The sequence below is a fragment of the Anomaloglossus baeobatrachus genome, chromosome 10 (genome assembly GCF_048569485.1).
Source record: "Anomaloglossus baeobatrachus isolate aAnoBae1 chromosome 10, aAnoBae1.hap1, whole genome shotgun sequence".
Lineage (NCBI taxonomy): Eukaryota > Metazoa > Chordata > Amphibia > Anura > Aromobatidae > Anomaloglossus > Anomaloglossus baeobatrachus.
Genome location: NC_134362.1, coordinates 143,730,085 through 143,742,274, shown reverse-complemented (window position 1 = coordinate 143,742,274; position 12,190 = coordinate 143,730,085). Strand labels below are relative to the sequence as shown.

The 12,190-nt window shown below is 45.5% G+C and overlaps 1 protein-coding gene across 1 annotated transcript; it reads right to left on the bottom strand.

Moving 5' to 3' along the window:
• Nucleotides 1–7,167: 7,167 nt before the first annotated feature.
• Nucleotides 7,168–11,509, bottom strand: LOC142254380 (chymotrypsin A-like). Its single transcript, XM_075325425.1, has 4 exons — nt 11,436–11,509; nt 9,374–9,558; nt 9,095–9,228; nt 7,168–7,343 (listed from the first exon to the last, which is right to left on the bottom strand). Exons 1-4 carry the CDS (start codon nt 11,507–11,509, stop codon nt 7,182–7,184), a joined length of 555 nt encoding a protein of 184 aa, XP_075181540.1. The 3' UTR covers nt 7,168–7,181.
• Between the last annotated feature and the right edge of the window lie 681 nt (nt 11,510–12,190).

The following is a 12,190-nucleotide window of genomic DNA, read 5'->3' as shown; positions in this document are numbered from 1 at the left end:
CTGTGTAGGGCGGTGATTGTGGTTCCCAGTGTGTGTGTGGTGTGTTGTGCGGTGCACCTGTGGCGGTGTGTGTGTTTTGGGGGGAGGTGTGCACCCCATCGTGCTCCTTCCCCCATGCTGCGTATCCCCATCGTGCTCCATCCCCCGTGCTGCGCATCCCCCATCGTGCTCCATCCCCCATGCTGCGCACCCCCGATCGTTCTCCATCCCCCATGCTGCGCACCCCCCATCGTGCTCCATCCCCCATGCTGCACACCCCCCATCGTGTTCCATCCCCCATGCTGCGCACCCCCCATCGTGCTCCATCCCCCATGCTGCGCACCCCCATAGTGCTCCATCCCCCATGCTGTGCACCCCCCATCGTGCTCCATCCCCCATGCTGCGCACCCCCTATTGTGCTCCATCCCCCATGCTGCGCACCTCCCATCGTGCTCCATCCCCCATGCTGCGCACCCCCATCGTACTCCATCCCCCATGCTGTGCACCCCCCATCGTGCTCCATCCCCCATGCTGCGCACTCCCCATCGTGCTCCATCCTCCATGCTGCACACCCCCCATCGTGCTCCATCCCCCATGCTGCGCACCCCCCATCGTGCTCCATCCCCCATGCTGCGCACCCCCCATCGTGCTCCATCCGACATGCTGCGCACCCCCCATCGTGCTCCATCCCCCATGCTTTGCACCCCCCATCGTGCTCCATCCCCCATGCTGCGCACCCCCCATCATGCTCCATCCTCCATGCTGCACACCCCCCATCGTGCTCTATCCTCTATGCTGTGCACCCACCATCGTGCTCCATCCCCTATGCTGCGTACCCCCCATCGTTCTCCATCTCCCATGCTGCACACCCCCCATCGTGCTCCATCTCCCATGCTGCGCATTCCCCATCGTGCTCCATCCTCCATGCTGCACACCCCCCATCGTGCTCCATCCCCCGTGCTGCACACCTCCCATCGTTCTCCATCCGAAATGCCGAGCGGGTGAGGCGTCAGCCTATGCCGGCTCCCTGAACATGTGTACCGGGAGCCGGTGTACACTGGTAACCATGATACATATCGGGTAACTAAGGGAAGCGCTTCCTATAGTTACCCGATGTGTATCATGGTTACCAGTGTACACCGGCTCCGTCATAATCCCAGCATCGCAAGGTTATGTCCGCCGGGGGTGGAGCCGAGAGTGCCAACGTGTGCCGGGGGCGGGGCCGAGCGGGCGAGGCGTCAGCGTATGCCGGCTCCCTGCACATGTGTACCGGGAGCCGGTGTACGCTGGTAATCATGATACACATCGGGTAACTAAGGGAAGTGCTTCCTATAGTTACCCGATGTGTATCATGGTGACCAGCGTACACCGGCTCCGTCACGATCCCAGCATCGCAAAGTTATGTCCGCCGGGGGCGGGGCCGAGCATGCCAATGTGTGCCGGGGGCGGGGCCGAGCGGGCTAGGCGTCAGCGTATGCCGGCTCCCTGCACATGTGTACCGGGAGCCGGTGTACGCTGGAGCGGGCGATGCGTGCGGAGGGCCGGGGCGAGCGGCCAATCCATGCGGGGGGCAGGGCCAGGCCGAGGTGAGCGTACAATCCATGGGGGGGCGGGGCCAGGCCGAGCCCAGCGGCCAATCCGACAGTTGTCACTGTAACGACACTGTTACTGTAACGACACAATTTTGGAGCAAGACAGACAGAATAAGGCAATTATATATATAGATTATATATATTTTGTGCAGGATCAAATACTAAACCTAATGTTCTAGAGAGTAACAACGTATCAGCACCATTACTTTTTTCTAAAAAGTTACATTGTTTCCAAATTAACAAAAATAGTTGAGCAAATAAATCTTATACTAAAGGAAACGTACAGAGACAATAATGAAGGTAGTCCAAAAACCCAAATAGCTACTTACCATAGATGGTGCCCAAGAGTGCAATGAAGGACAAGAGACAAAGTATTGCCATTCTGCTTCAATGTGAGCTGTGCGAGACCATCATATTTCGGAAGAAGACTTTTATTCACATCCCTCACCAATGAAAACATGAATCGTTATCTAATGGGTGGAAACCAACTGGTCATAACTCCTTGTAGCTAAAACGGTATACACTTGAGAATATTTGTGGTTGTGCAAACTTGCACTTGAGAGGTCCAAATTATTTTTCTTGTATACATATCATTGAGTATTTAGCTCACAAAGTGTTACATGACTATATCCTGTTCTTTGTTATCGTAGATTAGGATTATACTATAAATGTGCCTACTTTTGAGGGGTTAGTCAGGTTTGGCCAGTACGGTTAGGTCATTTACTTCACACATTTGAAAAGAAATTAAAATGTGGTATCTTTCTAAAATGCTTGTGAAATTGTCCATATATAGCTTACTGTTGCTTTTTGTTAATATTTTCATTAATATGGACTAGACAATCACACCCTCCATTAATTGGTATGTTGTGAATGGTTGTTAGAGATGGGCAAACCCAGAGATATACAGATTTGGTGGGTTTGGCCAGACTTAAAAAAAAAAAAAAAAAAAAAAAAGGTGCTTGAACCCGAACTTGAGCCCGAACCCCAAACTCCATATAAATCTATGGGGACCCAAACTTGTGTGCTGTAAAATGGCTAAGGGCTGTAAGAGGAAGCAAATGGGGATTAAAGCGGGACAATTAAACTTACCAAGTTTTCGTCCTCTTGTCACACTGCTTCCGGGTCCGCTCCTTAATTCTCATGATTATTCACTGTTTCCCCCGCCTACCCTCTCTGACAGCATCCTTGACTGGTTGCAATCAGACTGACGGTGTGCCGGCATATGTTATTGTTTGCCCTCACACTAGCTGTTCCCAAAGTGGAGTGTTAAAATAAATAAGTAATTGGAAAAAAAATGGCATAGGGTTCCCCATATTTTAATACCCAGTACAGATAATGAAGACAGCTGGAGGCTGCAGCCCCCAGCTGTGTGCTTCATCTTGGCTGTGTATGAAAATACAAGGGACCCCAAGTGGCTTTTTTAAAATTATTTAAATAAATAATTTTTAAAAACGGATTATGGTCCTCCCCAATTTTGATAACCAGCCAAGATAAAGCAGACAGTTGGAAGCTGGCATTCTCAGGCTGGGGAGGTCCATGGTTATTGGACCTTTCCCAGCATAAAAATAGCAGCCCGCAGCCGCCCCACAATTGGTGCATCCAGGTGTTTACTTGGCTCATCCCTATTGCCCTGGTGCAATGACAATTGGGGTAATATAAGCAGTTAATGACAGCTGGGATTCGTCAAAACATCACAGCTGCTGAAAAACCCTGGATTAGTAATGGGTAGGAGTCTATGAAACCCTCCCCCATTTACTAATTGTGTAAGAAAAAAGAAATAAACACAAAACACAGAGAAAAATCGTTTATTTAAAAACAAAATACCCTCTTTATCCAATTTATTAACCCCAAAACACCCCTGCAGGTCCAAAGCAATCCACACAATGATGTCCCACGACAATCCTGGCTCTGCTACATGACTTACTTGACCTCTGCTATTGCTGCATTAAAAAATGTGACCACTCACTGCATTTGTCATGGACACACTGCCGGAGCCACAGCTGTGAGCAATGACATCACTGAGTTCACCTAAGGTCACAGCTGGTGGTTCACAAATGCAGATTTGCTGCAGAAATTTGTTACAGAAATCTGCACCAAATTTGCATCTCCTAGCAGAAAAATGCACCAAGTAAGATACAAACACACCATAAAAAGCAACAAATTTCTGTACCAAACCGGCATGTCCTGGTAGATTAGGTGCAGAAATTTTGCGATGTGGTTTTGACGAATTTTTGACTCATTTTTCTGCGAGAAGATGCAGATTTGGTGCAGAAATAATGAACAAGCACAATTTTTTTTTGCAGAAATTACTGCAACATATCTGCACCTCATGGTAGAAAAAGGCATTAAAACGGTATCATGATTGCAACCCCAGATCCTGAAAAATGAGAATGCTACGGATATTTTTTTTTCTTACAAAATTCTGAATTTTTTTCACCACTTAGATAAAAGTAAGGCTGGTTTCACATCAGCGTTTTTTTACCGCATTGCCAGATCCGGCACAAGTACAGTACAGTTCAATACAGTTCACTGGCAAGCTCCGGGCACATGCAGTCATGTGACCGGAGAATGTGACAGCATCTGACCGGGGCTTGCCGCACTGTCTGTGAACTTTATTGAACTGCACTGTACTTGTGCCAGATCAAATAGCAAATAGCCAACAGGGTCGCAAAAAGCGTATTGGGCAAAAAAAGGTGCAAAATAACTGCCCATGAATTGAGGAAAATCAAGCGTGAAGCTGCCAAGATGCCATTTGCCACCAGTTGGGCCATATTTCACAGCTGCAACGTTACTGGAGTATCAAAAAGCTTAAGGTGTGCCATACTCAGGGACATGGCTAAGGTAAGAAAGGCTGACAAACGCCCACCTTTGAACAAGAAACATAAAATAAAACGTCAAGACTGGGCCAAGAGACATCTTAAGATTGATTTTTCAAAGGTTTTATGGACTGATGAAATAAGAGTGGCTCTTGATGGGCCAGATGGATGGGCCAGAGGCTGGATCAGTAAAGGCCAGAGAGCTCCACTTTGACTCAGACGCCAGCAAGGTAGAGGTGGGGTACTGGTATGGGCTGGTATCATCAAAGATGAACTTGTGGGACCTTTTCGGGTTGAGAATAGAGTGAAAATCAACTCCCAGACCTACTGTCAGTTTCCGGAAGACAACTTCTTCAAGCAGTGGTACAGGAAGAAGTCGGTATCGTTTAAGAAACACATGATTTTCATGCAGGACAATGCTCCATGACATGCATCCAACTACTACACAGCGTGGCTAGCCAGTAAAGGTCTAAAAGATGAAAAAATAATGACATGGCCCCCTTGTTCACCTGATCTGAACCCCATAGAGAACCTGTGGTTCCTCATAAAATGTGAGATCTACAGGGAGGAAAAACAGTACACCTCTCGGAACAGTGCCTGGGAGGCTATGGTGGCTGCTGCACGCAATGTTGATCGTAAACAGATCAAGCAACTGACGGAATCTATGGATGGTAGGCTGTTGAGTGTCATCATAAAGAAAGGTGGCTATATTGGTCACTAATTTTTTGGGGTTTGGTTTTTTGCATGTCAGAAATGTTTATTTCTAAATTTTGTGCAGTTATATTGGTTTACCTGGTGAAAATAAACAAGTGACATGGGAATATATTTGGTTGTTATTAAGTTGCCTAATAATTCTGCACAGTAATAGTTATCTACACAAACAGATATCCTCCTAAGATTGCCAAATCTAAAAAAAAAACACTCCAACTTCCAAAAATATTAAGCTTTGATATTTATGAGTCTTTTGGGTTGATTGAGAACATAGTTGTTGATCAATAATAAAAAAAATCCTCTAAAATACAACTTGCCTAATAATTCTGCACGTGGTGTATTGTTCTTCTGGAAGTTTATAGGTTATTGTTCTTCTGGAAGTTTATAGATTATTGCTCTTTTTTCAATATAAGAATGCCATATTGTATGTCAAGATAAACTGCAGGCATCTAATAATATATAGTTCACTGTATAGTGATAAACAAACTCTGAGCTACTACTCCCCACTCCCATTATAGGCTACAACAGTAGTAAAGAGTCTGTGGAATAAGTCTAGAGTTATCAAGTGGAAACACTTAGGGGCAACAACAAGGACAACTGAATGTGCGCTTCACCAGTCTCTGTAATGATCAATAAAAAGATGAAAATAGCAAAATAGTGGGGGTTTTTATTCATCAAAGCGTTTCTGCGAACACTTTCACCTTCTTCAGGACAAAAATCACATGCGACTTTGTCCTTAAGAACTCGTTGATGAATATAAAAATTCACTATTTTACTACTTTGGTCGGGTGATTTCCACACGGCAGCATGGCGTTGTCTCATCTCCGCCTTCAGCTTCTACATCCATTTTTACCATTGGAGTTTCATCAGTGATTTTCTCGTATACCAAAAAACTATAATTGTCAAGCCGTTTGCAAAGATGTTCACAAACAGCACATGGATTGAACACCATGGTCAATGTGTGGCAGTGGCTTCACAGACTCGTAGACTTGTACAGGTGACTGTGATGTGTGACTCTGATCCAAAATAACATCTCCATATTTTTTTTAAGGACACGTGGTTTTCAAATAAAAAATACGGACATGTAAATATCCCCATAGACTAATAGCTACATGTTCTATCAGTGAAAAACAGATGAACACATACGTGAAGAATGGACGTCTGATTGTGGCCTAGCTGGGAATGATGTTTTCTAGCAATCTCTACCTTCTTATAAAGTCAATGCGGTCAATCAAGGAGGAGTAGGATGGAGAGGGAGGCAAAAAGAGTAGGTGGGAATCTGCACTGAACTGTTTGGCCATGCTGAGGGTGCACTGAATGACTGTGCTCGGTTTGTATAGTCACTTTGTGTTGACAGCCTGTCTTTTACAGCGTTAAAGTCCCATAATATTGGATGTTGACCACCATTGTGTTAGTAATTTAATATTTTGGTCGATTAAGGTTGGAGCTTGGATTTCTCAAATGCTATTACTAGGGATGATCGAATACCACAAATATTCGGCTTCGCGAATATTCGCCGAATAGGTCGCCACTATTCGACTATTCGCGAATATTCAATGCGCAATGTAAGTCTATAGGAAACCCAAATAACACCCGAATAACAACTATTCGGGCTTCCCATAGAATTACATTGCGCATCGAATATTCGCATAGTGGCAACCTATTTGTCGGATATTCGCGAAGGCAAATATTCTGGTATTCAATCATCCCTAGTTATTACATATCAACTACATAACACAGGTCCTGAATATGGTTCCTTGCCCAATGCACCATAGAAATGATTGGCTACAGGCATACTATGGGTAAGAAGAGTTCCCACAATGCTGTACTTGGGAGTGGAACCACTGCTATAAACCATGCGTGACCAGCTTAGTGGAAACCTTTCCATAATTTTATGCTTGACCTTCATCAATGTCATAAGCCGGAATCCACCGCACTCTTCTCTCAATTAAGGCTGGAGCCTGGATATCTCAAATGTTATTTTTTAAAGTGGCGATTTTGTAGAAGACACGAGCAAATGTAGACTGCAATCGATTTTATTCAAGGATGAAACATTGAACGACAATACAGTGATTACTCTTATTTAGTTGGCAACAATAGTTTGGTCAATAAAGTCTCTGAGTTCAGTGACTCGAGCATACACGCCAGGAGACGATGGAGAGCAGGTACAGCTTCCCCAGGATACTATTCCAACCAAAGTCCAGCTTCCATCCTTCTGACATACAAGAGGACCACCAGAGTCACCCTGAAAGTCATAAAAATATAAGATTTAGTAACTCTATGACATTGTCTTTTGGGCTTTTCAAGTAGCTTTACTGTATAGGTGCTCAAACATATCTTGTCCCCTAAACTATACTGCAATCCTCTAACTAGGAGTGGAGGATGGCCATGCTTTTTCAACATTTGGTCAGCTTTTTGTAGAGACTGAGATACTTATTGGAGGCCAGGGACAGACACATGTGAATAAAGAATTTCACATTTTGATTGATCTGACCACAGAACAGTTTTTCATTTTGCCTCAGTCCATCTGAAATGAGCTTTGGCAGCATTTCTGTATTGTGCCGATATATAGCTTTGTCTTTGCATCATAAAGCTTTAATTTACATCTGTTTATTACACAAAGAACTGTGTTCACAGACACTGATTTCTGCCAGTATACTGAATCCTGAGCCTATTCATTGGTTTGCATGACCGAATCATGTCTGTCTTTAATGCAGGTCCCATGGATTGTGAGCATCCAATATTGATCGCCAGCTTTGTCCCTTGTGCACATGGATTTCTCTGGAATCTCTGAATATTTTCAAACTCTTATGTATTGTAGACGGCGGGATATTCATTGTGGAACATTTCTCTGAATTTGCTTCCCATTTTTTAGACACCGTTGATCACAGACTGTGGACCCCTGACCATGTTTGCTTCTTAGAGACTCTGCCTCTCTGCTCTTTTTATTACCCGGTCATGTGACATAGTTGAAAATTGACCCTCCAGCTATTTTTCATTAGTACCCTTTGTTTTAATACTTTTTGTTAATCCTGTCTGAACTTTTTGGAAATGTGTTGCTGCCGACAATGTCTAAATTATTATTTTTTTTTTTGCAAATAAAATGTAAAAATATCTGTTTAACCTCTGATCTGTATTCTATATTCTGTTGCAAATAAAACATGGCAATAAGAAAGAGGGAAAAGGGGTAATCCAGCTCACCGTACTGCCTTGCTGGTGTGTTCCAGATCCTGCGCACGGATTTGACTTGTCAGTCAATCAATAATAGAAAAGGAAAAAAGTTCCAGCGCCAGGAATGAGAAAATTAAAAATCCATTTTATTGTGCCAATGCATATTAAAAAATTCCAGCAGGTACAGCATATCAGTCGGATGGCAGCAGAACTACACGTTTCGACACCTCAGGTCTTAATCATGATTAAGACCTGAGGCGACGAAACGTGTTGTTCTGCTGCCATCCGACTGATATGCTGTACCTGCTGGAATTTTTTAATATGCATTGGCACAATAAAATGGATTTTTAATTTTCTCATTCCTGGCGCTGGAACTCTTTTCCTTTTCTATGGCAATAAGAAATGTACCAATTACTGCATTCTTGGGGTTTTTTTTACATTTTGCAAAGCATCCCAACTTTTTTGGAATTGGGGCTATAGATGGCTTCTAGGCTCTATGCTACTTGCATGGTGTTGTCATTTTTTTTAACTCTACAGTTGCCTTAGCATGTGGTAGTACACACACGGCTGTTACATCTGTACGTCTCTGCTCAGCACAAGTCTTCGGTAGAGTATTTATTAGTTATCAGGCAATGAATGAGACCCATATCAAGTAATAGCACAGGTCCAGAATATAGGTCCCTGGACAAGGCACCATAGAAATGGGTGGCTACTGGCACACTAGGGGGGAGAAAGATCCCACCATACAGAACCTGGGAGTAGAACCACTGTCATAGACCATGAGTGACCAGCTGAATGGAAACCCTTCCATCATGTTATGCTTACCATGCAGGAGGATGCCCCATCGGCTCCGGCGCAGATCATGACATCGTGGATCTTGTTACCCCAATATTTCTTGCATTCGGTGTTTGTGAGGAGAGACAGTGCTACCTGTTGCAGCCTAGCAGGGGTTTGGCTTGCTGAAAAGAAATAAAGTAATTTTTATTATTGATCATATAATACCTTATTCTGATGGTTTTTATTGAAGCAATGGCTTATCTTGGCTATATGTAGCACAATTTATCCTGACCGTCAAGGATCAGCCATACTTGCTTATCCCCATACCTGTGGAGTCAGTCAGCCCCCATCCTGTGGTGACACACTTCAGCCCACCTTCATAGTTGTCAGTAGCCAATGCCACACAAACAGGGGATACTTCAACTATTGATTTAACGGGGGAAGCCAAATTGATAAGTGTAATGTCATTCTTTACAGTGAAAGGGCTGTAATTCGGGTGCTTGAAGACCTTGAATAAAATTCAGACAAGTTCATTTTATAATGATTTGTATATGGTCTCATTACCTACATGGTCTCATTATGGTCTCATTATTTATATGGTCTCATTACCTACAGTGCAGTATACAGATTATAATCCCCCACATCAGTCCTTCTCTGACACAGAACAGTAAACTGAGGGGACTACAGAAAAGGAGAAGGCCTTGGGTATTCTGGTTACTATTAAACTAAGCAGCAGCACTCAATGTCAGGCAGCAGCTGTAAAAGCGAGATAAAATCTTGTGATCCTAATGTTTTCTTACCCCTCTATAAATCACTTGTAAGGCCACATGTAGAATATAGGACCCAGTTTTGGGCTCCACATTTTAAAAAGGACATTCAGAAGTTAAACTCAGTTGAAAGGCGAGCAATTAGATTATTGCAAGTGTGACACCCTGGACTAGCCAGGTAGTCACAGACATAACACCACACACACCCCCTCCCCTGCATAGTTACACCAGTCAACCAAAAACCCTTGTTGCCTCCCTCCAGGGGCTGATGTCCACACCAGGTGGGTGGAGCCAGGTGGTTGGCCCCACCCACCGAGGAGTTCACAGGCCTGGAGGCGGGAAAAGGAGTCAGATGAGTTTTGGAGGTGAAAGTGAGAAGAGTAAAACGTCTGCGTGTGCCTGGGTAGGAGCCCAGGCACTGACAGCAAGGTCGGCAGACGGTGGTGGCCATCTGCAGGAATTAGCGGATCTCTGCGGAACCGTAGGACCGGGGTTGGGCGGTGGCCCACCGGTACCGAACCGGGGAGCGGAGTGAAGTTAAGCACACAGGCAGGGCCATCGGACCCCGACTAGGTTTGGAGCCGCCGACAACGGTCAAATCCGAGAGTGACCAGAACCCCAGGGGTTTCCTAACACCCAAGTCCCGCTAGAAGGCAACAGTCCACACCGTGAGGATACACAGCCACTGCCACAGGCTAGAGATCCAAGGGCCAGCGCCTGCAGGCAAAAGGGCTCCTACGGTACCTATACGCTGGGGAGCGGACTACCGTTGGGAAAGACAGCCACCATCACCTGTCTGGGGAGAGCAAAGACACTGCAGCCGGCTGCAGGACCCATCCATCCGGCCATTTGGTTTACCAGAGACTTTGTGACTTTCTGTCTGAGTGAGTACAAAAGTGCCATCCGGCACCATGCCGCGCTGCCCCTGCAGCCCTGCACCCCAGCCATCCAGCCTCCCCGCATCATCCCTGGGCCCCGGGAACACCAACCCCTACCCACGGAGGGGACAACACCCTAGCTGCTCCCTACTATCGCTCCCGGGATCCCCGTCACCTGCAGCGGTGGTGCCATCATCACCACGTCCCGTGGGTGGTGTCATGAACTATCTCCCCAAACAAACCATCCCTTTTCACTCACGGGTGAGGAGCGCTGCTCGAATCCCCGGGTCCGGCCCACCACTCGAGCCACCGAGCAGCAGCAGCAGAAGCCCCGGACCCGAGCGTGGCGAGCGCGCCCCTTCGCCCGCGACACAAGGAATGGAAGGCCTCCAATATGTTGAGAGGTTGGAAAAGTTGGGTTTCTTTAGCTTAGAAAAACAATGTCTCAGATTAAATCTCATTTACAGACATGGACTAAAGTGTTTGCGCCCTTGAAATTGTTCCAAAAAATCAAGTATTTCTCCCAGAAAATTATTGTAATTACAATACATGTTACAAATGTTTTGTTATACACATGTTTATTTTCTTTGTATGTATTGGAACAGCACAAAAAAAAACAGAAAAGACAAAATAGGACATAATTTCACACAAAACTTCAATAATGGGTCAGACAAAATTCTTGGCACCCTCAACTTAATTTTTGGTTGCACATCCTTTGAAATAAATAACTGCAATCAATCGCTTCCTATTGTCATTGTCCTGCTGGAAGATTCATGACCTAGGACGCAAACCCAGCTTTCTGACACTGGGCACAACATTGCGATCCAAAATCCTTTGGTAATCTTTAGATTTCATGATGTCTTGCACAAAGTAAAAGCACCCAGTGTCAGAGGCAGCAAAACATCTTTTGACGTCCACCATATATGACTGTAGGTACTGTGTTCTTTTCTTTGTAGGCCTCATTCCATTTTTGGTAAATAGCTAAATGATGTGCTTTACCACAAAACTCTGTCTTAGGCCCCCTTCAAACGTCCGTGAAAATCATGCACATGTTTCACGGATGTGTCAAAGGTGCGGTTTCCCCTCCATGTGCCGTGTTTATGGCACTATGTGTGTTTTCCTTGTGTTATCCGTGACAACACACAGAGAACGAAAACTTTCAACTCACCTGTCCCTGGCGTCGCTGTCCGTGGTGCTGATCTGCAGTCTCCGGTCCTGTCGACTCCCCACTGCTACTGCTTCCGGCCGCAGTGAAGTGAATAATAAATGAGTATAATGAGCGGCGGTCGTCAGCAAGTGACAGCAGCGGCAGAGACAGGAGGGCAGGAGAAGGTGAGTAAAGTTTAGTTATTTTTTTCTCTGACATGTGAGCTTTCTCCGGCGCGTGTCACACGGGACCGCATCCACACTACATCCGTGTGGTATGTGTGCGGGCCGCGTGACACCCGTGCTGCTGGAGAAAAACAGACATGCATCCGTGTGGAGCCCACGGGGGCACG

What these genes read in the sequence shown, in the direction of transcription:
- LOC142254380 (XM_075325425.1), bottom strand. Translation starts at nt 11,509, where the DNA reads ATGTTGTGCCCAGTGTCAGAAAGCTGGGTTTGCGTCCTAGGTCATGAA. An exon ending in AGCAGGACAATGACAATAGG is followed by an intron (nt 9,559 to 11,435) that starts AAGCGATTGATT and finishes CTGAATTTTATT; the next exon opens with CAAGGTCTTCAAGCACCCGA. An exon ending in ATGGGGCATCCTCCTGCATG is followed by an intron (nt 7,344 to 9,094) that starts GTAAGCATAACA and finishes TATGACTTTCAG; the next exon opens with GGTGACTCTGGTGGTCCTCT.